Source organism: Meriones unguiculatus, chromosome 7, assembly GCF_030254825.1.
Source record: "Meriones unguiculatus strain TT.TT164.6M chromosome 7, Bangor_MerUng_6.1, whole genome shotgun sequence".
NCBI classification, from domain to species: domain Eukaryota; kingdom Metazoa; phylum Chordata; class Mammalia; order Rodentia; family Muridae; genus Meriones; species Meriones unguiculatus.
This window is the reverse complement of record NC_083355.1, coordinates 24,577,143-24,602,760: the sequence shown is the minus strand read 5'-3', so window position 1 is coordinate 24,602,760 and position 25,618 is coordinate 24,577,143. Positions and strand designations below refer to the sequence as shown.

The 25,618-nt window shown below is 44.9% G+C and overlaps 1 protein-coding gene across 2 annotated transcripts in view; it reads left to right on the top strand.

Annotated features, from left to right (window-relative positions):
* The window catches only part of Skap1 (src kinase associated phosphoprotein 1), a 282,046-nt gene that overhangs the window by 16,930 nt on the left and 239,498 nt on the right, over positions 1-25,618 (top strand). For both annotated transcript variants that reach the window (XM_060386869.1, XM_021642009.2), the window contains exon 2: positions 8,091-8,196. In XM_060386869.1, the coding sequence (XP_060242852.1) occupies positions 8,091-8,196 (106 nt within the window). The remainder of the gene's footprint in view (positions 1-8,090; positions 8,197-25,618) is intronic.

Below are 25,618 nucleotides of genomic sequence, written 5' to 3'. Positions count from 1 at the left end.
GACTTTGCTTACAGAAAGGCCAAGGGTCCAGTAGCAGTTGGTTGTTCAGTTCACGAAGCTGGACTTCTCAGCTGGTCTTCGGTCTGAAATGCTGAAGAAGTAGGTTCTAATACCGACGAAGGAATCCCTTGGCTGCCGGATAGATGGACTTGCCCGTGAGAGTGAGGGCAAACAGGCAAAACCCCAAAGCCTCCTTCTTCCATGTCCTCTTATGTGGGCGTCCATCAGAAGGCATGGCCCAGGCTTACGGTGGATCTTCTGACTTGGAATGATCCTGATTTAGGGTGGGTCTGCCCACTTGGAATGATGAGGTCAAGACAGTCCCTCTCAGGCATGCCCAACTGCCTGGGTTTTAGTTGACTCCAGACGCAGTCAAGTTGATAACCAAGATTAGCATCGCCGGTACCTCTGTCATGACCGATAAACTACACCATCACACTGCCTTCTAAAGTCCACAGTCCATTAAGTGGCTTTCCTGGTGCCTCTTTCCCACCTCAGGATTCTATCCAGGATACAGGCAAGCCTTCTTGGGGCTCCTCTCAGCCGTGACTGCCTCCCACACTCCCCTTGTTTTTGATAAACGTAACGCTTTTGAGGAGCGCTGGCCAGGTGGATGGCGGCACGACCCTCTATTAGAACGAGCCTCGCCGCGTGTTTAGTCTCGTGGTTAGACTGGGGCTACGGGTCTGAGGGAGGAAGATCACAAAAGTATCATTTTCGCCACACTGCATTGAGGGTCCACGCTGTCAGTGTGATTTATGACACCTGATGTTGAACCGTGACCACCTGGCTGGTGTCAGGATCCCCCCACTGCGGAGTCTCTCTAGTTCCCCTTTCCGTTCTGCGGCCTTTGCGAAGAAAGTGGCTGTGTGCAGCCCACACCCTAAGGCGTGTGTCCTTTATTCTGGGGTAGAGTATCAAAGAATACAGAAATGATTTTTGAATTCTACGCTAGAGATCTGTCTCTTATCTCCCTTTTGTTAATTTGTTCAATTATTTATATTATTTACAGACTTAAACATAAGTCTTATATTCTGGTTTATAATTCAAGATTATTTTGTTGTTCAGAAAAAACATTTTTTTTGGGGGGGGGGGGAGACAGGGTCTTACCTTGTAGCCCTGGCTGGGCTGAGTTCTATCTCTGTCTAGTATACATGTAAGCATGCACTTCTGTGCATATCACAGAGGGTTAGGGGGAGGGAGAGAAGGAGAGAGGGAGAGAGAGAGAGAGAGAGAGAGAACTATAATGATGAAACCAAGCTGCCGGTAGTAAGCTGTGGATGGTCATTGACTCCTCATTTCCGGAGCTACTCATGTCAACACCTTTCCTCCCTTCCCTCCTGCGAGGCTACTCCAACCGTCTGTAGGACAGGTGGGTTATGTTGACAGTCTACATTTGAGATCTCCCAGCCTAAGTGATGTTTGATGTTTGTCGACTGCGCTGACCGGCGTCATCTAATAGGAAGGAACCTCAATTGAGAAAATGCCTCCGAGAGAGTCAGCTTACTTAGCGATCGATGGGGGAGGGCCCAGCCCGTCGTGGGCGGGGCCGTCCCTGGCCTGGCAGTCCTGTAAGAAAGCAAGCCGGCTGAGCAAGCCATGGGGGGCAAGCCAGGAAGCTGTACCCCTCCACGGCCTCTGCATCAGCTCCTGCCTCCAGGTTCCTGCCCTGTTTGAGTTCCTGACCTGACTTCCTTCAATGATGAGCAGCGATATGGAAGTAGATGCTGAAGAAACGCTTTCCTCCCTAATGGCTTTTGATCATGGCAGCAGTAGTAACCCTAACTAAGACATAGACATTAAGGATGCAGTCTCTGCTGTAGGGCCCTGCTGCTTGTGACAAATGCATATATCATGCGTCCTGCCTTATGGGGTCAGGCTCTATGTAGTCAGTGCTGACAAGCCCGGGGCTTCACCTTGGCCTCCCCTCCCACTCTTGCGAACCTTTTGCCAACCATGTAATTTTTAAAAAAATTATTTTACTGTGTCTCTGTGTGTGTGTGTCTGTGTCTGTGTCCATGTGCACGTGTGTGGGAGGCGGCACCTGTACGGAGATCAGAGAATGACTTGTCGGAGTCAGGTCTCCCCTTCCACCATGTGTGCGTCCTGGGGATTGGACGTAGATTGTCAGACTCGGGGCCCAGGTGCCTTTGCGCCCTGGGCTCTCTGGCTAGACTCCATTTCTTTGTAACACCGAATAAGATGCCAGTGTATGGCTGTGGCATAATTTGTTGATCCAAATTAAGGGGCATCCTGGTTGCTTCCACTCTTTGGCAGTTATGAATAGTTTCTAAAGGCATTTCAGTTTGTGTCTATGTTGTGTGTGTGTGTGTACTCACCCACATATATTGATGTATGTGATTGTGTGTCCACCCACATATATTAGAGAGAGAGAGAGAGAGTGTGTATGTGTGAAGTCATGCTCCATATCTTTTTCTATTATTCACCACCTTATCTTTTGAGACAGGATCTTTCACTGACCTTGGAGTTCATGAATTGGCTAGACTAGCTGGCCAGCAAGCCTCTAGGATTCACCGGCTCTGGCCCTCACACTCAGCTCTGGGTTTATTAGGCTGCATTGCTGTGCCCAGATTTTACTTGGGTGCTGGACTTTGACGTCAGGTCCTCATGTTTGAACAGTAAGCCCTTCTCTCACTGAGCCATCTCTCCAGCCTCTATTTTAAAAAATTTTTTTAAAAGAATGTATTTATTTATTATTTATATAATGTTCTGCCTGCATGCCAGAAGAGGGCACCAGATCTCACTATAAATAGTTGTGAGCCACCATGTGGTTGCTAGGAATTGAACTCAGAACCTTTGGAAGAACCACAACCAGATGCTCTTAAGCTCTGAGCCAGCTCTCCAGCCCTATTTTAAGATTTTGATCAGGACTTAATAGGGCAAGGGATATGGTTCTGCAGCAGAGCCTTTGCGTAGAGCCCACAGTGCTAGGTTTACCTCCAGCGCTGAAGGGGAGAGAGAGAGAGAGAGAGAGAGATGAGAAGTGTTGCTCTGTAAAGGTCAGTTGTCCTCAGGCACTTGGAAGCCCAGTTCCTGGACTCACACTCTTTTGTAGTTGTTATGCCTCCCAGTGACACGGCCCCTTTGTTGTTTTGAAAGAGCCCTCTTTATCTCTGGCATTTTCCCCTTTCTTGAAGTAGGCTTTGCCTGGCATTGATAAAGCAATTCTGTCTTCCTTATGCTTTCGGTCTGTGTTTTCCATTGTTTCCCATTCTTTCACTTTCAGCCTACCTGTGTTTTTAACCTTAAAGTGTGTTTCTTGTAGACAGCATATAATTGAGTCTGGGGGGTTTTAATATGATATTTTTATTCATTTGAGAATCTCCTACTTCATGCGATATATTTTGCTCATATTTTCTCCCCCTTTCCCTCTCCAGCCTCTCTAAGATCCCTGCTATATCCCATTCAACTTCTACCCTCTTAACCCACTGAGTCCAATTCGTGCTACCTAAACACTAATGGGTGTGGGGCCGTCCACTGGATCACAGCTAGTCCACCAGGGACCACACGCCTAAAGGAAATGGACTCTTCTTCCCTCAGAAGCCAATAGGGGTTGGTGTTGGTCTGCCCCTCCTCATCCATGCTGGAATATTGACTGGCTTGGTCTTATGTTGTGAGCTCCTGGGGGCAAGTTCAGAAGACACTGTTTCACCCTATGGCTCTTGTAGTCTTTTTGTCCTCTTTTCCACAATGTTTTCTGAGTGTTGTGGGGAGGGCAGTGTGATACAAATGGTTATTTTATTTTACTTCCAAGAATTCCAGAGACACCTGTTTCTACACTTTGACTGGTTGTGTGTGAGTCTCTTCATAAACTGATGTTGTCTGTACAAAAAAAAAAAAAAAAAAAAAAAAAAAAAAGCTGCTCTGATGAGGTCTGAGAGCTGTGTTCCATCTATGGACACAGAGATATATACAGAAGGCATATGTCCATTTACTAAAATTATGGTAGATTCACCCCAAGGCCTTCTGATGCTGCCTTGCCATAGGTTTTTTGGTCAGATTTTTGTACCAGGCGTGAGTTTCCTCCTACAGAACAGGACTTAAATCCAATTAAAAAGTGGTTGGTTACCCCGATAACATTCATGCCACTGTTGCACCACAGACACATCCTGCCTTTCAGGCTTCACGGTTGGTAAAAATGCTGATCCTGTGAAAGTTGGCCAGCAAACGAGGAAGCTTCCAGGATGGCACCAGCTTGATTTCTCCAAACCCCGTGGTCAAAGTGTATGATGTCTTCAACAGTACAGTCTTACCGTCAAGTTCCCATGGGCAACCCTGAGCAAACAAGAACAGGTTGCCCTGTCTTGAAGGTCTTTGGGACACCCCCCCCCCCCCATCCAACAGCTCAATGGGAGATAATCCATACCTGCCACTGAGCTTTTTACTTGGCCACTGATGACTTCTGGGAAGCCCAGCATCCCCTCTGTGTGGGATGACTCCATATTCTCTCTCTCTCTCTCCTCTTTCTTTGCAGCCTCCGGCCCTCCCTCCCTCATCCTATCCCCCCATCCCCGTATGCGTGTCTATTTTAAAGGAAGCCTAAAATGTCATTTCCATCCAGCTTTCTCAAGCATTCTGAGTGTTAGTTGCTCAAGCTTATGCTATTTGTTTTCCACTTTTTGGTTACCCTGGCCTGTAAAACCCTAAGCAAAGGCTTTTTAGCGCTCACTTCATTTCCTTTTAAATGAAGTTAATTTAAAAACTAGAATTCCTGATGTGGCCTGTCAAGGCAGCTCCAGCGAGTCTACTTTGCGGTTTAACTCTTCGCGATCCGTGTAGAGTAAATGTTGGATCACCGTCAGGTTTTCGTTGACCGCTTCCCTCGCCCTCTGTGCTGTTGTGATACTGTTTTTTTTTTTGAGACAAATCTCTGCTTGTCTGCATGCAGTAAACTGCGCAGAGGATCATTGTCACCTGTGCATGAGACTGCCCGTTGTCTTTTGAGAAAATTAAGCATGAGGCCCCGTGTTTTCGGCACCGCAGCACTTCTGTGGGGCTGTTTCTAGAGTCGCTTGTCTCCACCGAGCGGGCTGCCTCCGGTTCCCTTTTACACAGCTTTCCCAGCAAACAGTTTTCAGTTTTCATTGGTCTCAAAATTGTCTTTCTTCTGCCTTCATCTTTTGATGGTCGCTGTCACTGGATATAGAATTTGGAGTTGACCAGGGCTTTTTTAAAAAAATTTTTTTCTCCTTTCAGCACTTTAACATGTCATTCCCGGTGTCTTTTCTTTCCGCCACTATTTCTTGATGAAAATTCAAGTCTCATTCCCATCATTGTTCTCCTGTATGTGATGGGTCATTTTCCCTGGCTGCTTTGAGAATTTCCTCTTTATCTTTGCTTTTCAGCAGTTTGACTGTAATGTGCCTAGATTTGCTCTTCTTTGTCTTGTCCTGTTCTGAGGATTGAACTCAGGGTCTTGTGTATGCTAAGCACGCATTATTCCACGGAGCCATATGTTGGCCTGGGAATTTACTTCATTTATTTATTTATTTATTTATTTATTTATTTATTTATTGTCAGCAACTGTCTCATTGAGCTTTTAAATGGCATTTTCTTTTATGGTGCCCAGTTTTGATAATAGCCTTTTAAAGGGGTAAACACACAAATAATAATAATTAAAAAAAAAGTCAGACCTACTTGAAACCAGCTTTATAAAGTATCTCGTTACAGAGCTGGAGAGAGGGCTCAGTATAGGACTGAGTTATTTCCCACAGTTACATCGGGTGGTGCACAACCTCCCATGACTCCAGCTCCAGAGAGGCCAGGACACCTCTGGCCTCCACAGGCACTTGCACACGTGCCCATCAGCAAAATTAATTAAAAAAATATTTAAAACTATCTTTGTCTCTTAAAAGTCTCCCTCCTTCCCCAATTCTTCTCTGTCTTTTCAACAAGCCTCTCAGTGTCCCAAAGCTCACTAGTTAGGCTAGACTGGCTCACCAGCAAGTCCCGGGGATCTTTTGGTGTTTACACGCCCAGCCTTGGGCTTACAAGAACAGGCCATCCCACCCAGCTTTCTACATTGGTTCTGGGGATCAAGAGCAGGTGTTTGTGCTTCTGTGACAAGATGGTGCCTAGGGAACCATCTCCCCTAACCCTCGCAAACTCTTAATTTCTTCAGAAATTAAATTATATTTTAAATAGAAGTTTCTTAACTTCATTTTTGAATCATTCACTGCTGATACAGTTTGTTGACCCTGGTGCTGTGGCTCGGGGATAGGAATCTCGCCCAGCACCTGCAAGACCTTGGGTTTGATTCCAAGCACAGAAAAAAAACAAACATCCGTATCCAAAGGTCAAAGTCCAAATACAGCTGATTCTTGTATACTGGCATTATACCTTAATAAGCGATGTTGGCCTCCTGTTGATCCTAGCGGATTCTCAGCGAACCTTAGGGTTTGCAAGATCATGCCAGGTGCAACTAAAGAGTTTTACTTTACTCTTTCCAATACGGGTGTTTAAACTTCGCTGTCTTGTCTAATTTCCCTGGCTGGTATCACTAAGACAATTGTTGGTGATCTTTAGAACAGGGAGGGACGCATTCAGTCCTTCACCAATAAGTACAGGGGTAGCTGTAGAATAAAAAAAAAAAAAAAAAAAGAGAAAAAAAACCATTTTGTTTGCTGTGTTGGGTCTCACACTTACCTAGCAGGCTGTGCTGGTGAGACACACTTCCTGCCCCGAGCGTTTGGGTGTAAGTGGGAGCTGTTTCTCAGGCCAAGGGCGTTTCCTTCTTTTCCTAGCTATGTTGAGAGGTTTTTGTTTTTGTTTTTTTTTTTATCACGAGGCACCACTGCATTTCGCCAAATGCTTTTTCTGCAGCTCTTAAGAAAGTTGTATGGTCTTGTCCCTCCTATTCACATGACACGGCTGCATTGATGGCGATTCAGATGCCACTTGATTTTTTTTTTTTTTGCCTGTTAATTCAACTTCCCATCTTCTCATTCTTTAAATTCAACCCCCCCTCCCCCCCAGGAACCCATCAGGTGACACCTATCATCTGTGTGATTCCGGGTCAGCTGCTGATGGTGGGTCTTTTCGAACACTTGAGTCTCCAGGGTGTTGTGTCTCACCAGAGTCCCCGGTGATGGTTACCTAGCGCTGTTTTGTTTGCTATTACTGAATAGGCTGAGGGCAAAACAAATGTTTACATGTGCTTACATGACCCAGCTGTGTAAGTACATTGCATTATTTCGGTGACGCGGTTTCATATTGTGGGTACAATTTCTTTTTTTTTTTTTTTGAGGCAGAGACTTTTAACTATATTATTTATGTCTTTTTTTTAGGGATGATAAACATATTATGGAGAACAAGACATGTAACTCATATGTCTGGCAATTGTAATGGCTATCGATGTATTTTGTCTTCGAAATTTTTCGTACCTTCAAACTTCTTCCTTCACCATAACAAGATTTGCTTTGTTGTGTTTCCATCATGTTCCTGTTTTATAACGTACATTCACATTAATCGCAATTTCCCTCTCTTGGACGCATTTTTCTCTGCCGTGTGGGCTCCTTCACTTGGTTGCCCTGTCATCTTCATTGATGATGTATCTGCTAATTAATGTTTCTCCTCTGAATGCCTGCCCTTTTTTGTTCTTGATTTTTGCGGTTGAGCTCTATTTTTTATTTCAGCTGCAATTACCGGGACTTCTCGTCTACTCTTATTGGTCTGTGACCTTCTGTGACAGTCACAGATAAGTTTGTGAAATTGACAACCCGTCCTCTGCCATCAGTAGGCCATCAAGCATGTAAGCATTGCTTTAAAAAATGGTTTCAAAAACAGTTATCTCTTGTGGTTAATGTATGCACCAGATTTCTAAATTCACAGCGAGGCCTCAGAATTTTTAGAACTTGTCATTTATAGGGATGCATGAAACCTTAGTTATTCTGTATGATGGCGAGCTGTAACTAATAAAAATTTAGCATCTCGGTTATTAAGTGTGTGACTCTTTTAGTCCGTTGATGTAACGTTTGCAAGAGAAACAACATCCACTTCCCAAGCTTTCATGATTGTCCTTTCCCCTCTCTCACCACTCTTCTGCTGACCACCTCTTTCTTTTCCTTTAGATACTGAAGACTTCCTGGCAGAAGGCTTGCGGAATGAGAACCTCAGTGCCGGGGCGCAGGACCAGAGAGACCATATTCTCCGGGGCTTCCAGCAAATCAAATCCAGGTTCGTATCAGCCAGCCTCATCACGCTTTTTCAGTAGAAAACCTCCCTTACCGGAATATAAGCTGAGGCCAGTGGCAGCTGCCACAGGTTTTCACACTTGGCAGAAATTTATGAATTGATTTGGAAGTAGCTGTGGACACCAGCATAAACAGGCTTTGGTAACTACCTTAAAATAATCAGGCTGATTTCGGTTTCAGGGCCTTTATCTTAGTGACCACCTTTGTGGCTAACAAATGACAGACGCATAATGGTGAAATTGAGACATTTATGCTTGTTTAGGTAACTAACGAGGAGGGTTAGGGAGCAGAAGAGGATTTTCATGTTTTTGGCGCTGACTTTGCTTTCACGTTCCCTTCTGCAAGTAGTAAAGTTAGAATCATCAGGCCTGGCTAGTCGATTCTTTGACCGTACTGGTATACATTAGCCCCAGACTGAGGAGGAACATTGTGCTCATTAAGTTTTTAAGATGAGCGGCTCTAATCTCATTTGCACGTTTTTCGAATGTGAGCAGCAGATAGAAGCTGGGAGCACATGCTTCCTTAGGGGAAGGAGAAATCAAAATTTCCTTTACGATCCATTTCCTGACCGGCTTTACATATAGGTAACGGCTGAGTGAGCATCGACCCTAGAACGTTTCCTCTGCCCTTTGTGGTATCCCGATTCAGGACGCCTGAACAGAGAATTCTGAGAGAGCCTCCACAGGGTTAGGGCCGGGATCTGACCTGCGTGGCGGCTCATTCTGAGCTTCTACTTCCAAAACCGGGTAGAAACCTCTTAGACACGGGGAATTCTATCCTTTGGAAGGGCACAGCCGGAGCCTGCTCCCTGCAGGAGTGGGAAAGACCTTCATGAGGTGCCCCTGCTGGATCTTAATCGACCTTTCCTGCTGGCTAATTAAGCATCACTTTTACTCAGCAACTGGGGACTGTGTAATTATCAGCCTGGGTTGCCCTGAATAATTGAAACAAGCAGAATGCTGAAGAGGGTTACTTTTTTTTTCTTTTTTTTTGTAAAAGTGGGAATATCTAAATTTTGGTAGGCTGTGAAGTGTTGAAATCAAACGCTTGCATGTCGTTACTTCATTAGCAGATATGTTTAGTCTCAGCAACGTACTTGGAGGCTTGGCTAACGACCCATAGATTTTCTTTATTTTCGTGAGTTTGCCTCTGCATTACCATAAGGATCGTAGAGAGAATAAAGGTGGAATTTTAAATTCTATTAAAGAGAGAGGGAAGCCCTGAATATAATAGGGAACAGGGTTGTTCTGTTGATGTAAAATATGTGATATGGAATGCAAATACGGTTTTGTCAATTTGCGTAGATAAATACACACATGTATACATACACTTATCATGGCATTAGGAAAGACCCAAGCTTCGACATTAAATGGGCAGTGAAAAGATAATTTGTGGCCACCCCACTGTTGACTTCATATTACTTCCTTAAAAAAATTTTTTTTCTGTGTCTGTGTATTTTGCCTGCATGTCTGTCTGTGGGCCACATGTGTGCCTGGTGCTCACAGCAGTTAGAAGGAGGCATTGGGTCTCCTGGAATTGGAGTCACACACAGTTGTAGGCTGTTAATGTGGATGCTGGGAATCAAACCTGGGTCTTCTGGAAGGACAGCCAGTGCTCTCAACCAAGGAGCTATCTCTGCAGACCCCCTCCTATCACTTCTCTGTCTTCTTTTGAAACACATGGACACACACACACACACACACACAGCCTCTCTCCTCCTGGAATAAAGAAGGCTTCCAAAGAACATTCCACATGGCTTGTGGGTTAGACACTTGAAAATAATCAGCAGGCACTTTTGGAAGCATCTGTAGGTTGATGAGGACTCTCTGTTCATTGATTTGTTGCTAGAAAGATGACACTTTGTTTAGAATTTTATAGTTATCAGATGGCTGAGGAAATGAGGACTCAAAGATTAGATACCACACAAGAAAATGGGGAAAGGAGAAACTTTCCTCTAAGGAGAACTGGGAGGCCGCCTTCCACCCACCTCTTCAATCACAGTGTTGCTAATGGACTCCTTGTCTTCCTGAATCTTCTTCAGCCATGTCACCTCGGTAGTCCCATCTGTGGCTTGCCAATATTAGACGCTTCTAGGGGTTAATGCCAAATGGTTTCAAAATACTGAAAATTTGCAAAGATGCCAGCGTTTACTTATATGGCATGACAATTGTCTCTAAGCCCCCCAAAAAGAAGATGTGGAAGGAAAAAAATGTCAAAAATCGTCTAATCTGAGAGTTAATTATACCTGAGAAATTCTGTAGCAACACAAGAATTATTGGAGGTCATTTTCAAATGTTTCATCTTTAGCCACAGTAAAGCGTATGAATTCACACATATTCCCACTCTGCTGTTTCGTGGCTTAGGTTCCTTGGCTCTTTCTTCAGTGTTGCACTGCTGGGGAACAAGGGTGAAAGGAAGTAAACTTCCTGCCTGTGAGTCTTGGTAAACTCTAGGGCCATGGTCCTGGGTATTAACGGCTGGCTCAGAATTCAGTGGTATTTGCCACGGTCATGGGATTGCTTGGAGCATCTGCCTTCATCACTACCGGTGGGATGTGCCATTTGCCACCTTCCTGATGTCCAGGATGACTGGCCACAGAAGAATGATGGTTGTGTTGAGTCAGCGGTATCCTTGACATCAGTATCGGTATCACAGCTCTTGGCTCACTTCTCAGACTCACAAGCAACAATGGGATAGGATCTCTGTGTCTACAGCTGCCTCATTGTGCTTGAAAGCGTGCCAGGGAAGGATAATGTTCTTCAGGTACGACTGAACAGATAGGGACGGCAGTTTCTACAGTTTTGGGGAAAATGAGCTCTGTCATGGTGTTTGATGTCCCGAGCTAGGCCTTTCGTTCTGTCCTTCAAACCTCCTCCTCTTCACCTCAAGACTAACAGCTGCCACAGGCTCTGATGGAGCTCCTACAGCTTGGTTGGGAGGAAGCCGGGCAAAGGCCCCTCCCTGCTTTGTGGTGGTGCTCAGTGCAGGATTAGCTCCAGATGTGAGGCACCTGGGATGGAGCAGACACGGTCCCCGTTCAGAAACTCGATGACGTACCTCCTCGTTAGGAGAAACAGTAGGGCATTTCTTCCTCGTTTGATCTGGAGGAGGCCATCTGCCAGCAATGATGCAGGGAGAGTGAAGGAAGGGATGAAAACCTGAAGATTTTTATCATGGAGATGGGGATAAATCCTCTCCTGACGGCCCTTTTGAGGACCCCTCACGGACATGCTCACCGCTGGAAGTGAGCGCCAGAGCCAACAGAAACAAACTCGGTGTATTGTTTCCTTCTGTGAAACTTAATAATACCGAAGGAGTTCCAACAGCAGACAACTGGATTTATAAGATGTTTAAATGGAAAAAAAATATATAAAGAAATAACTTTGTGTAACAGGTTTATGGCCCAAACTCCATAAAACTCAGTACATTTAAAATATTGCCAGGAAACATCTAAAACAGGTTTCATTGTGGGTGGCTAGCCCTTCAGTCTGTACGAAACAGGATGCACTATTCTCAGAAATCTTGTAACATTTTTCAAAATTTATTTCAGGGGAATTTAGGTTTTGTTTTCTGCTTAACATGAATTTAGCTTGATCATCAGATCGAATCTGACAATATCTGATTCTGACATCTTTGTATCATAGAAAGAAACAGTCTGGTAAAACTCTTGAGAGCCAGCAAGGGCTTTAAAGTGGTATACTGTAAATATTGTTAATTACGTAGTTTTAATTTCCTTGGTTGTGGAGTTTACAGACTCCCCAAACAAAACACATTCAAATGAAGGGTTTTTGTTTTTGTCAAAAAAGCTGGGTGTGGTGGCACACACCTGTAATTCCAGCAGGCGGGTCTCTGTGACTTCAAGGGCAGCCTGGTCTACAAAGAGAGTCCAGGTCAGCCAAGAATGCACAAGAGAAACCCTGGAAAAACCAAAACAAAAGCAAGCAAGCAAACAGAGAAACAAACAAAAACCAAACCAAACCAAACCAGAAAACTAATGTTTAATGTCCTGTTTGGACATTTGTGTATTCACAAGTTTAAACATTTGCTGGTATCTCTCTTTTCTTTAATTCTTCTCTCTTTCTCTCTCTCTCTCTCTCACACACACACACACACACACTTTTCTCTTTCTCTTTCTTAAAAAAAAAAAAAGGACAACCCCAAACCAAAACAAACATACCCACCTCTAGAAACAAAAGAAACAAAACAAAAATTTTTTTTTCCCCATTCTGACTTCTTCTCTTCTATTTAGAAGGGAAAGCAGGAGGGCACAATGACCTGGCGATATGGCTGAGTGGGTAAAGGCACTTTCCCCCAAGCCTGACAACCTGAGCTTAATTTCTAGAAACCCAGATAGTGGAAGGAGAGGACAGACTCTCTGGCCTCTACATGGCACATGACCAACACTTACACAAAGTAAAAATATAAATTAATGACTGTAATTCTAAAAACAAAAAAAATGAAAGGAAGGAAGGTGGGAGGCCAGCTGGGAGTGGAGCTTAGTGATAGAGCCTAGCTTTCATGAGGCCCTGGGTCCTGTCTCCCACATCACAGATATACACATACAAAAAAAGGCCTTACCAAAACTTCAGGCTCTCTCTCAACTGATTGGCGAATTATGTGTCAAGTGTCTGTATTTGCTTTTTGTCATCCAGTGAGTGTGCACAGAGATTTCACAGTGGTGGGAAGATTTTTGGGGAATCCGTGGGACTGAGGGGAATTCTGTGGGACTGAGGGGTTTTTTGCTCTCACAGTCTGAACCTCACTGCAGTTGAAACTGATGCGCCATCCCCTCCGGCTGGCTTTGTGGCTCAAGTTGAGGGAAGCTTGTCTGATGATGGGGTGCTCCTGTTAGAGAAAGCTCCTGTCCTTTCAAAGCAGCCTTGATGAGCATAGTTCTCATTTTAATTTGATAATAGCATTTATTTTATTTATGCCTTCATTTGTGGGAGGTGTTTGAGACCGGCTCCAAGGTTAAATTACCCCATTGCTTTCCTTTTACATAGGGCTACAGTGATGGTTATCAGTGAGTAGAAGCTTTTCCCTTTGGGCATCTCATAAAATAAATATTTTATACAAGTAATTCAGAGATGTGATGAGTTTCATATTTTTCATGCTAAGTAACAAGATTAAAAGGGTTTAGATGAAGAAATTTCTTTTTATCACTTTATTTGTGTGTGTGTGTGTGTGTGTGTGTGTGTGTGTGTGTACATAATGTCATGTTGTGCCATGGTGTGAGTATGGGGGTCAGAGGACAATCTGTGGAATAGATTCTCTCTTACCATGTGGCTCCCAGGGATCAATCTCAATCAGACTTTTGTTTTGTTTTTCAAGACAGGGTTTCTCTGTGTAGCTTGGGCTGTCCTGGAACTCTATAGACCAGTAGACCAGGCTGGCCTTGAACTCAGAGATCCACCTGCCTCTGCCTTCTAAGTGCTGGGATAAAGGTGTGTAGCAGACTTTCTTTTTTTAAAGAAAATGTTATCCCCCCCCCCTCTCTCTGTTGGGATCTTTTACAAACTTGCATGTCATCTGTGGTCATAGGGACCATGCTGATCTTATTCTGATTTTAGTACAAGTGCTGCTGAGTTGGCCCAATTATTATTATTAAGAGACAGGGTCACACGTAGCCCAGGCTGGCCTTAAAGCTGCTATGTATTTGAGGATGGCCTTGAACTTCTGATTCTTCTGCATCTACCTCCCAAGTGCTAGGCTTACAGGCATAAGCCACAGTAGCTGGTTTCATGTGGTGCTGGGAACTGAGCCCAGGGTTTCCTGCCAAAGCGCTCTACACACCCACCCAGACCCAAGGCGTTCCTTTAAGTCTTTCAACTTGGAAGACAGAAAATGTCTTCTGAGACAGTGCTTTTACAGGTAATAAGGAACAGAGCCCTTAGTAGCTCTGAATAATTACCCTGTAATAAAACTGTGCTCATGATCTTTTAATTTTGTGTCTTTAGGATTTTAGGTTGAAGTTCAGGGGAAAAGGATCTTTTAGTTTTCCCGGACGCTGAGCTCCTTCCACAGAAAAATGTGTTCCATTGAGAATAAAGAGGGAAAAAGATCCTGAACGTAAGAAGGGAACCTGTGAGGAAGCAGAGGTGAAAGGCACATAGGAGAAGAATGGTGGCATGGTGGTGGTGGGGTCAGGATCAGAGTAAATACATGCATAAAATTATGAAACAAAAAAGAAAAGAATAAAAAAAGGAGCTGGCCGGGTGAGGCACCTCTACAATCCCAGGCCTAGGGAGGCAGAGGCAGATAGACAACCTTAGCATCGTAGTGATTCCCAGATCATCTAGGGTCAGCATGCAGCCATGTATGCCCTGTAGTCCCAGCTCCTCTCAAGAAGTTGAGGCAGGAGGAGAGCCTGAGCCCAGGCTTTTGAGGCCTGCCTGGTCAACATCATGAGACCCCATCTTAAAAAGAGAAAGGTGGAGGGGGAGAGGGAGAGAGAGAGGAAGGAACAGCGGGAGAAAGGATTCTGCAGTGTGACACAGCCATCAGGCAGGTGATGCCCTGTACCCATCAGGTGGGCTCAGCCATTAGAATCTCCCCCATAGGCTGAACGATGCCTCTCAGCTAATAAGTCAGGTCTCTGAGGTTTGCTTTCTTCTTCATAGAATGTGAGTCTTCATTATCACCCAGGGACCTTCCTATTATCTACTTGGTATGGATTTGTCTTTGTCTCAGAAAATCCTCAGTGTCAAATTTTTAATGCATGAGGCTTTCCGATTGTCTGTTTGTGGAGATCCTTAATCCGTACATTGTGTGAGAAGATCATTTGTATGGAAGCGCCGTCTTCATTTCATGACCGTTTGCTTTGCCCTTGATTTAAGTCTCATTAGGTCCCCAGCTAGACTTTTGTCCCAGAGCTATGCTGTGTTTTTCTGCTTATCAAAGGCCAGTGGGGGGGGAAAATGCCTCTCTACCGTTCATCTGATTGTGGGTTTCCAGGAACCTTGTGGCTTGGAGCCTTCCTGGTTGTGGTTTTCTGTAATTTGCATGCTTCCCTTATTTCTGGTATGGACCCACCCAGGAACCACTTTGTGTGTGGCAGTGAAACTGAGCAGAGGGGAGGGAGGCACAAGAAAGCTCACGCCAACTGACAGGAGCCAGGCCCTTTGTTCTGATGTTCTTTCTATAACCTTGACTGACTCTCTTGAAGGTTCTAGTGACGACCTTAGCTCCCTTTCCAGATGGTCTTTCAGAGTCTTTTTATTATTACTATTTATAATAAAAACAAATGTTATGAAAATGCAAGCATTATTACGAGAAAAAAATGTTTATTGTGTGTTTAAAAAGCAAGCAAGCATTGCTAACCAAACCTTGAAAGCTCTGTTTGATTCCTTTTAGGATGCCACTATGTTGGTCTGTCTTTCTTTTTTATTTTTATTTATTTATTTTTTTCAGTCTGAAAAAAATGACTGAGGAAACTTCACTTCTTGGGATTTCATTGGGTTTCATGATTCTGTTTAAAATGAGTTGAGCCTAACGTGGAGTTTTATCATCGCACGGAGCGCGCGAGTCATTTCTTCTTTGTGGATCTGTCCTCCCACCGTGTAGCCTCATCTTGTCTCCTGAAGTGCAGCGCTAGCAGGGCTGATAATGAACCTGGTCCTTATCACGCTCGGCAAAGGGCTCAGAGAAGATGGGAAAAATCAATCCCACGGGAGCCTGTGCCTGCTCATATCCATATTTAACCACCGTGCATTTAAAATGGAAATGAGCTATCTCAGGGCTTCAAGTTTTTTTTTTTTTTTTTGTTTTGATTTACACAAGATGTCACCAGCTCCTTGGCAATGGGGATGTTTTACAGACCGACTGCTGACCCGGTTGGGAAGATCTCAGCCTGTCGCCCCAGGGCTGAGGTCCTTTCTTCATATTTCTTTCAAAATGCTCAGCGCTGCCTGGCAATGGCTTTGATTTTCCAGGTTTCAAAGAGTGCCCCTTCCAGAGCCAAACTTCTGAAGGGGGGTAAAATCGGTTTAAGGGAACAGCCTGTGGGGGAACAGCTGCCCCTGTCTGCAACTGGTGTAGTCAGGCGATGAATGGGGAGTTTATAAGACAGTGGAACTATTATGGTTTTGCAAAGCAAGGAGACTCCAATACGACGCCAGTGCCGTGAGCTATGGAATCTGTACTTAGAGTGACCCAGTCAACTCAGCTTCCAGTAGTTTTGCTGGGAACATGCTGTGGCCGGTGTAAGGAAGGAAGAATGAAACTTTTAGACTCAAGCTCCCTCTTGACTTTGTGCATCTTGTGAAGGTTTTTACTATAATTTACCAAAAAAAAAAAAAAAAAAAAAAACATTTGTGCTCACATGCCCTCCAATTAGCTATTTCTCTAATTAACGAGTGACTCATTTGCGAATCCTACCCTAACCACAAGGCCCATTTTACATTTTGTGATTTGGGACTTATCATATCTACCAAGCGCTTTTGTGTTTTTGTTGATGAGAGAAGCGATGCCCAGGACATTACTCAAAGTGGCGGAATTAATAAAAGATTAAGATGTAGAATTCAGGATGTCTAATTGGTTAATTTATTCAGCTAAATCATTAAAAATGAAATGTCGTCTTTCAAAAGATTATTGGCTCAAAAGAATTATTGACAATTGATGAAGTCTAGTTAATTATAGTCATCCAAAGTGTTTGTGGACAGAATAAACTACAGTGCTTATGTTAGTATAACTCGGATGGATGGATACTATGTAACCAAGCAAAAATAATAAGCAATGAAATATGAGTTTAGGTTGTGGCCAGATATGGGGCCTCTTTCAACTCTTATGCAGATTTAAAAGTTTTTTTAAACGTGATATCATCCAAATATACAGTGTATTATATAACATTATAAAAATATACACTTGGTTTGTCTTAGCCATTTAGAAACCATTGGCCTTATTCACTGTGGTCCCAGAAAAATCACAGACTTCCTTAATTTGAAATGTAATAGCACATATCTGAGGTTTTTAAGAGTGATGGTTTTCTAGGAATAACCTTATTATTTTGGGTTGATCTTGAGCTCAGGGGTAACCCTCTAGGTTGTTATTACTGAGATAAGTAACAGAAAGTAGCTAACTTCTATACTTCTTCAGAACTTCTAGGCCAGCAATTATTGAGAGCTGAAATTCAATTCAAACATTCTGCCCAGGAGATCTTGAAATTTTGATTTTTTTTTTTTTTTAAGGAAAGGCAATTTCTGACTTTTCTCATAAATTTGATAAAAGGAAAGCTAATATGAGATTGGTAGTCCAGTAGGAAATGGAAGTCAATTTTACATTTTTTAAATCATTTTATGGTATTAAAAATGACAGAGGTCAGAAACAAAGCCCTTATTCCTTTATTGAACTAGAATTGAAAGTGGCAGAAAATCATTTTGGCCCCAAGTGCAGTAAATGTTATCACTAAAACATGTTCGGGGGATATTAGGACGGTCTCTCAAGCACCCGGAGATGAGCGTTCACAAAACCAAACCCGATTCTTTTCCTGTCCTTATCTTGAGGTTATTAGATGTACAGGAGATGAAGGTATGCCGGTTCTGAGAGGACAGGGATGGAGTCTGCCTCGAAAACCGATAACGTCTCCATTCGGGAGAAGCAAAGTGCAGCAAATGGCTGCGTGAGCGCCTCTGCTGGGAGATCCCAGGGAGGAGGGCTCCAGAGGCCGGCCCAGGGCTGTGGGATGCAGGACCAGAAAATATTGTACTCACGCCGTTGTAGGATGCTGATGCAAATGGAGGGGATGGAAGTGATATTACTTATTGAAAGAACTTTAGGGGGAACTGGAGAGGTGGCTCAGGGGCTGAGATCACTGGGCTGCTCTTGCAGAGGACCTGGGTTCAATTCCCAGGACCTAGGTTCAATTCCCAGTGCCACAAAGCACCTCACAACTGTCTGAAATTCCAGTTCCAGGAAAGCTTATGCCCTCTTCTGGCTTAAAGACTTATGTGTAAGCAAAGTATCCATACACGTAAAAGGAAATAAGAATATTTTGAAAAACAAAACAAAACAACCTGTTGGAGATTTTTATTTAACAAAGAGATGAAACAGGAGCTGCCAGCAGCTACTCTGCTGTGAGAACCCTGCAGGAGAGAGAGCTCAAGTCCATCTGGGAAAAAGCGATCACTTTGGGGTGCGCGGCATGATTACGCTTCAGAATTTCGTGTAAATGGAGCAGGCTGGCAGACATATGTTTGCTGATACAAAAAAAAAATGATTAAAATTCAGAGTAAGTGTGACTCTGGTGAAATTAAGTTTTCAGGTTCCAGCCAGTGCTCTGTACGACCATATGGTGTAACCGGAATTAATTGCTGTTCCCAGCTTCTTCTCCTCTTACCGAATACTTAGGTGCCCTGTTTGGAGCAGCGGGGGGTCCTCAGGTGCATTTAATCACACCACATAGCTATCTGACAAGTTTGGGGAGTGTGTCTAGCTAACAGTTGCTTCCCTTCCACGCCTCCCACCTCCCGCTCCGGGCTCTTTACAAATAGAGATTATATCTAAATGTAAATACATGATTGTAAAAAATATATGATCTTGTAATCATATCTTTATAAATATATGGAGTTGGAAAATGGATAGGCGGATAGAAAGTTTCCGCCGAGACGGACGGAAGAGTGTCAGAACGGTGAAAATGGAGAAGATGAAGCGAGGGCTCGTGTTTAGCGCTCTGCTTCTCCTGGAAACCTGGCAATGCAGAATCTGAGGGTCCAGCTCACCAGTCCTACTGAGTTGGATCTAATGTTCTGATTGAATCTATGAGGAAAAGCTGCAAGATTCTCCTCTGCATATTGGAGTCCCATGGGAGCGTACCCGCTGGCCACTCCCTTCATCTCTGTGACTGTCACCAGCCCTCTGCCTCTGGCTACTTACTCTATTCATCGGCACACCTTGTTTCTGTCACCCCTTCTATTCCCTCATGGCTGTCTTCTGAATTCTCCCCTGCATCCTTTTGAACTCATGACCTTTTGCAACCAGACCCCACCGGGTCCCCAATCTGTGGGTACCACTACCTGTTTTGTTTGAGTTTTTTTGTTTGTTTGTTTGTTTTGAGATGGGGTCTTACTCTGGCTGACTTGGAACTCACTGTGTAGACCAGGCTGGCCTTAAAACCACAGAGCTGACTGCCTCTTCTCCCAAGGACTGAGATCAAAGGAGCGCACCACCATGCCCTGCCTGGGAATGAAGTGTTGATCCACCATGTCATGGTTACTCTGCTCCTGCCTCTGCCCACCTCTTTTGCTTTCAGCTCGTCCCCTCCAGGTCACATCTCGTTGAACGTCAGGCAGATGTGCTGAGATCCGCCCTCAGGTTAAAAACACGTTACACACATTCGCTTGATTTCAAAGAGATGTGGCGAAGAGGGGACATCTTGAATTTAAGACCGTCCTCTTCTGGTTTCCTCTTCTCTGGTACACCCTCAGTTGTTTGCCACCTTTTAATGTAGCTTCTGCTCAAAAACAAACAAACAAACAAACAAACAAAAAACTTTCCCGATGGTTCAGTCACTTCAGTTTGCCACATCCGCATGATGCTGCCCGTGTTTATCTTTGGTCTTCCAAGCATCTGACAGCTTGGTTTACTTCCCCTTGCTCAGAAACGGCCCACTGTTGAGCCTCCCTTTCCTTCACTATGTCTAGGCTCTTTCTTTAGGCTCTTGCTTGAGCCCAATTTCCCTCTCTGTCCTCCTCCAACTCTTTTTTCCCAGGCTTGTTCCCCCCCCCCCCGCCCTGCTCTGCCCCTCCCTGCTCTGCCCTGCCCTGCCCTGCCCCACCCCGGGCGCCCAGTTCTACGGCTCAGCCGCAGTTTCATCTTTGAGGCACCAGGCAGCATACTGGGTGTTTCATGGAGCCTCAGGCTTCCCAGCGCTGTGAGAGCCCCTCCTGTTTCCCACTCGGCAGCCACAGTCCGCCCTTCCAGCCCAGGGATGAGTCATGATGTCAACCATTTCACTTTGGTTGTCCTAGAGTTTCCAGGGAACGTACTTTGGGTGACAGAAATGTAAGGCAAAGGCCCCTCCTAGTCTGTCTGAGGAAAGTCCTTACCTGAGAGATAGCAGCCCATTGACACAGAGCAGCGATCTGTAGACACTGCTCTTGGTATTACCTGGGAAGGTGGGAAGAGCTGGGTTTCCAGACATTCTGTTTCCCAGGGCAACACAGCCCCCTCTTTACATGTCTAAAACCCTGACAACCAGGTTTTCTGTTCCTGTTGCTGGAAGATTTCTAACTGTGGAGTGCCCAAGACTGGCCTGGTTGTATTCCACTCACCCTTGAGTCTTCCTGTGTTATCCCTAGGTTAGGCTTTCAGAGCCATGGGAGTCACTCCTAACTTCTCTCTCTCTCTCTCTCCTCTGTCAAACAAGGCCTGCTGACTTTTACCCCCAATGCATGTCCCTGTTTGTAGCCCTTCTGTCCCTGGCTGACCATTAACCTTCAGGAGTATTGTCTAATCTCTCCCTCCCTCCTTTCCTATCTTCCTTCCATCTTTGCCTTCCTTCCCTCCTCTTCCCCTCCCTTCCTTCCTTCCCTCACTCCTTCTTTCCTTCCTTCCTCTCTTTCTTTCTTTTTAAAACAGGGCCTCACTATGCAGCTAAGGCCGATCTCACGCTCACAGACCTTCTCCTGTCCGATGAGTGATGGGATTAAAGATGTGCGCCACCATCATGTCAGCATAATCCTCTTTTGTTCTCTGCCTCGGCTCAGCACCATTTTAGTTGATTCCAGGTTCTTTTGTTCCTCCATTTTGTTAAAAGAGCAAACCTTTCCCAGAACAGTAATGTAGTCATCCATGCTACAGGACAGTCACCGATACTGACCGACAGTCTATAAGTGAAAGCGTAGGTTGAAAAAAATATATTAAATCTCACAGTGAAAAAAAAAAATCTCTGAAAACAAACAAACAAAAAGGTCAAAATGTCCGTGGTAGTAATTTCTGGCAAGTGGAGTTTAACCTTTGTTTGTTTGTATTTTCTAACTCTCTACGGTGACTATTTATTTAATAACAAGTTACTAATATTAAAGTCCTTCACGATTTTAAAAGGGGGCAGAGATGGAAGCTCTGAAAGAAATGTGGCTCCCAGGTGGTGCTGAAGCGGACGGAGCTGGAGAAGATGAGCCGTGGCTGTGCAGCTTGGCCTGGGGCCCTCTGTGTGAACAAGCAGCTGTGTCTGGAGGTGTTTTGCTCTAGGCCTTAAACCACACACACACACAAATGAAATTCATTTTGAGTCATGTGAAATGCTGTCCTTTGACTACTCGGTGATGATTGTTCTAAAATGTGTTGGGGATTTTTTTTTTTTCAAGTAAAGGAAGTTCACTGTCAGAGCCCACATGAAATGAGGTATCACTGACAGAGCAACTTCCGTTCCTGAGCTGTTATCCCTTTGAGCTAACACAGGATGAATTCTTCATTAGAAGGGGATTAGCAGCACTCTCGAAGCCTATTTAGCAAAGCATTTGTATTTGTCCGACCACTTTTCCAAGTGCTGGTGTTTGAGTAAACCATTCACTTCCTCCTTCTTGAAACATCAGTCACCGTGATTGATTTTTATGTTGGTCATAAAGAGAAACGGAACGAACTGAAAGCAGGGGTGAAGATTACAGGGTGGAAGTGGTTAACCTACTTAACAAAACGTATTGGCTATTTGTTTACATTGGGCTCAGTGCCAGGTGATCAAGACAGTGTTACACGGAACATCCTTGTCTTCCGAGCAGCTCTCGGACCACGGAGCGGCCAGAGGCATCACGGACACCTCACTCATAGATGTCTCTCTCAGGAGGCCTCAAATGTTTGGCTTTAATTTATTTTGTGTGCGGAGGTTTTGCCACTTAAGGGATCACTGATGCTTAACATCCTCTTTTAAAATACTAACTCAGCTAGAAAGTTAAGAAGTTTCGTGTTGTTCAGTTTTCAGTCCTGTCCGGTAGTTTCCTTCTAACTTTTTCATTTCCTGCCTCTCCCTCCCCCCCCAAAATGAGCAAATCCTGCAGCCGTCGTGGGACTGAGAATAAGTGGTTGCTGAGTGCTCACTCCATAACGGGACAACCACATACGTCACCACTTTCAAGACTTAGGGGACACTGAAGAAGAGGGAGTGGAGAGACTGTGAGACCTGGAGGGTAGGGCAGAGGGCTGTGAAACCCTGTCCTTGGCATTGTCCCAGTGGTGTTCTATTGCTGTGGGAGATGCCATGACCACGGTCGCTCTTAGAAAGGAAAGCATTTGACTGGGGTTGGCTTACAGTCTCAGAGATTTAGTCCGTTGTCATGGTGGCAGGGAGCATGGCTCTGTGTGGAAAGACATGGTGCCAGAGAAGTAGCTGGGAGTTCTCCCTCTGGAGCCACAGGCAGCAGGAAAAGACACTAGGCCTGGGTTGAGTTTATGAAATGCCAAAGCCCACCCCCAGGGACACGCTTCCTCCAACAAGGCCGCACCTAAACCCTTTCAAATGGTACCATTCCCCAATGACCAAGCAAGCACTGAACTACATGAGCAAGCCCATGGGAGCCATTCTTATTCCAACCGCCACAGGCATGACGGGGCCGTAATATACACGGACTCATAGCTTGCATATTCATGGGTCAGGTACAAGACTAGGCCCATCAGCCATGGATCGGGGAGGCACTCGAGGGAAGCACTTGGTCAGGTCCTTCCTAAGGGAACTATTGGCAGTTGACGGCTGCTCCCTGAGGGAGAGTCAGCGTCTTTGGTGATGTAGCTGCCGATGAGTTATTTATGCTTCATGCTGCAATGGTTGTCTCCATATTCATCCCTTCTCAGGAGGCCCCGGAGAAGCCCTGTAGGCCATAAAACCAAAATAGACCTAATAGTGGGAAGGAGGCTTGCTGGGAGCAGGAGTTGGTGGGGATTGGAAGGATGGAAGGGGATGAGTAGGACCAGAATTTATTGTATATGTGTGTGAAATTATCAAAGAACAAGCTACTTTAAAAATTAATTTAAAAAGAGGCACAGGAAGAAACCTGGGCTGGAGTCTGGGAAAGGAAACACTTGAAGATTTAAGGTTTGTGGAATTTCTCTATGTTTTATGCCTTATTTTTCATTTTTTAAAGATTTATTTATTTAGTGTATCAGGTCTCATTATAGCTGGTTGTGAGCCACCGTGTGGTTGCTGGGAATTGAACTCAGGACCTCTGGAAAGAGCAGCCAGCGCTCTTAACCTCTGAGCCATCTCTCCATCCCCTTATGTTTCATTTTTTTTTTAAATAAAAAATTAAATTTTTAGAATGTATTTTTGATTATGTGTATTTGTGTGTATCTCTGTGTGGATGTGTGCACACGAGTGTGGGTGCCCGCAGAGGCCAGGGCTGTCGGCTGCGAGCTGCCTGACATGAGTGCCGGGGCCCAAACTCAGGTCCTGCCCAAGAGGAGTCTGTGCTCAGTCACCGAGCCGTCTCTCCAGCCCCGTGTCATTTATCATGCTTCGACAGATGCTCCCAGTTTCTAAGAGAATGAGGAAGAAAGGACAGTCAGTGGTCGGACGGCGTGTTGAGCCACGCTTACGCACAGTACACAGCGCCAGTTAGACACCCCGGGGCTCAGAACAACACAGGGCCGAGTCCTCGGAGAGGATGAAGAAGACAGAGGCTGTCCCACCTGCAGCAGAAGAGTGACACTTGCAGTCACCTCTCCTCATGCACGTATCACCCACTGGGTCTAGCCTTCCACAAATTAGCTTCTTGATTTAGCCTCTACAGCGGGCATGCCAGGCAGACACCATGGAGGGTCTTCGTTTAGCAGACAACAAAATGGAAACTTCAAAGAAGTAAGTCACGTTCAGGGTAGCACAGTGTAGGATTCTGGGATTGGGATTTTTGTCCAGCCTTCACTGAGACTTGGCTGGTTCGTAGAAGGTGTAATGAACTGGCACTTCCCAGTCACTTCTGAAAAGTACAGACTGCTGAATCTTACGTATTCTTGGTTTTCAGTGTCAACGTCAAAATGAATAATAGCAGTTTCTTCGATTACTGGCTCAACATAAGTTTGCTGAGCATGTACTATGTACAAACTGTTTCTGTATGGCAAACACCACACAGGCCTCAGGGCCAGAGAAACCCAATGCTTATATAAGACTCTTAATTTGTAGGGTCATTGCTATGCACCTGAAGGTGTCTGACACAACAGCAGTTAGTAACAGATACTCAACAAATATTTCCAAGAAACTTACAACCTGATTGTAACTAAAATTCAGGATACATCGAGGCCACGGCTTTAGAAAGAGGACCGACAGGTAGTTTTGGAAAAGCTCAGAGAAGCAGCCAGCTTCTGGTCGGAGGGCTGGAGAAAGCGGTCAGCTGTGAGCTGGCATCACAGACTGGCCGTGGTAAAAGACATGGGGGTGGTTGGTGAGATCCATTGCACACAGAAATAGCATGTGCCCAGATGCAGAGAACATAGAGTTGAGGGGTGCCTTGGAATCAAATCATCATGGGAAACATGGGTAAAGAGACAGATGGAACCCAAATCATGGAGCCTTTGGGCTGGGTTTGAGGGAGAAAGCAGGGGCTGGGGAGGGGTATGTCAAGGAAGGGAGCTTTGTGGAGCTTTGGACAGTTTTGGGGTCTTTGGCATCAGGGTTGAGACAGCGGGAGGCTGGAGGTGGAAAAAGAATGTCGAAGGTTTTCCCAGTTCCTATGTCCAGAAAAATGAGGAAACCCTTCTTTTCTGCTCTTTCTGTTGGGTTCCGGCTTTAGTGAGGTTCGTAAAATGCTGTTTATATGTAACATACAGCATTTTATATGTAATGTGCAGCATTTGGTGACCTTTGTGCTTGTAGGCAGAGACGTTCTAAAGGGCGGTCTTTGTGCGGTGCGTCAGGTTTTGATTGGCTGGTTACCAAAATTGACTAGATCTTTGAATCTGGCCCTGACAACTTACTACTGTCCATTATTTTGCTTCATGGGGCAAAGTCCAAGCGTCTAGAAACGAACTTTTGGAACATAGCTTATCTGTGAACTGGGATGACCTTTTCAAATTTTTCTTAGCAGCCAGGCGGTGGTGGCACATGCTTTTAATCCCAGCATCTGGGAGGCAGAGGCAGGTGATCTCTGAGGCCATCCTGGTCTACAGAGAGAGTTCCAGGACAGCCAGGGATACAATGAGACTCTGTTTAGAAAAACCAATAATAATAATAATTTTCTTAACAGGCAGTAATTGACAAAGTACATGTGTGTATGTGCGTGTACATGTGTGCATGTGCGCGTGACACAGCACGTTTGTAGGTTAGAGGGCAGCCAGAGGAGATTAAGCTGAGTCTACCTGGAGTATAGACCCTTATCTTTTACTGTGTCTAAAGCAGGGTCTCTTGTTTGCTACAGTACATGCCAGACTGGCTGGCCCACCGACTTCTGGGGATCCTCCTGCCTCCACTTCCCATCTCACTGGAGGAG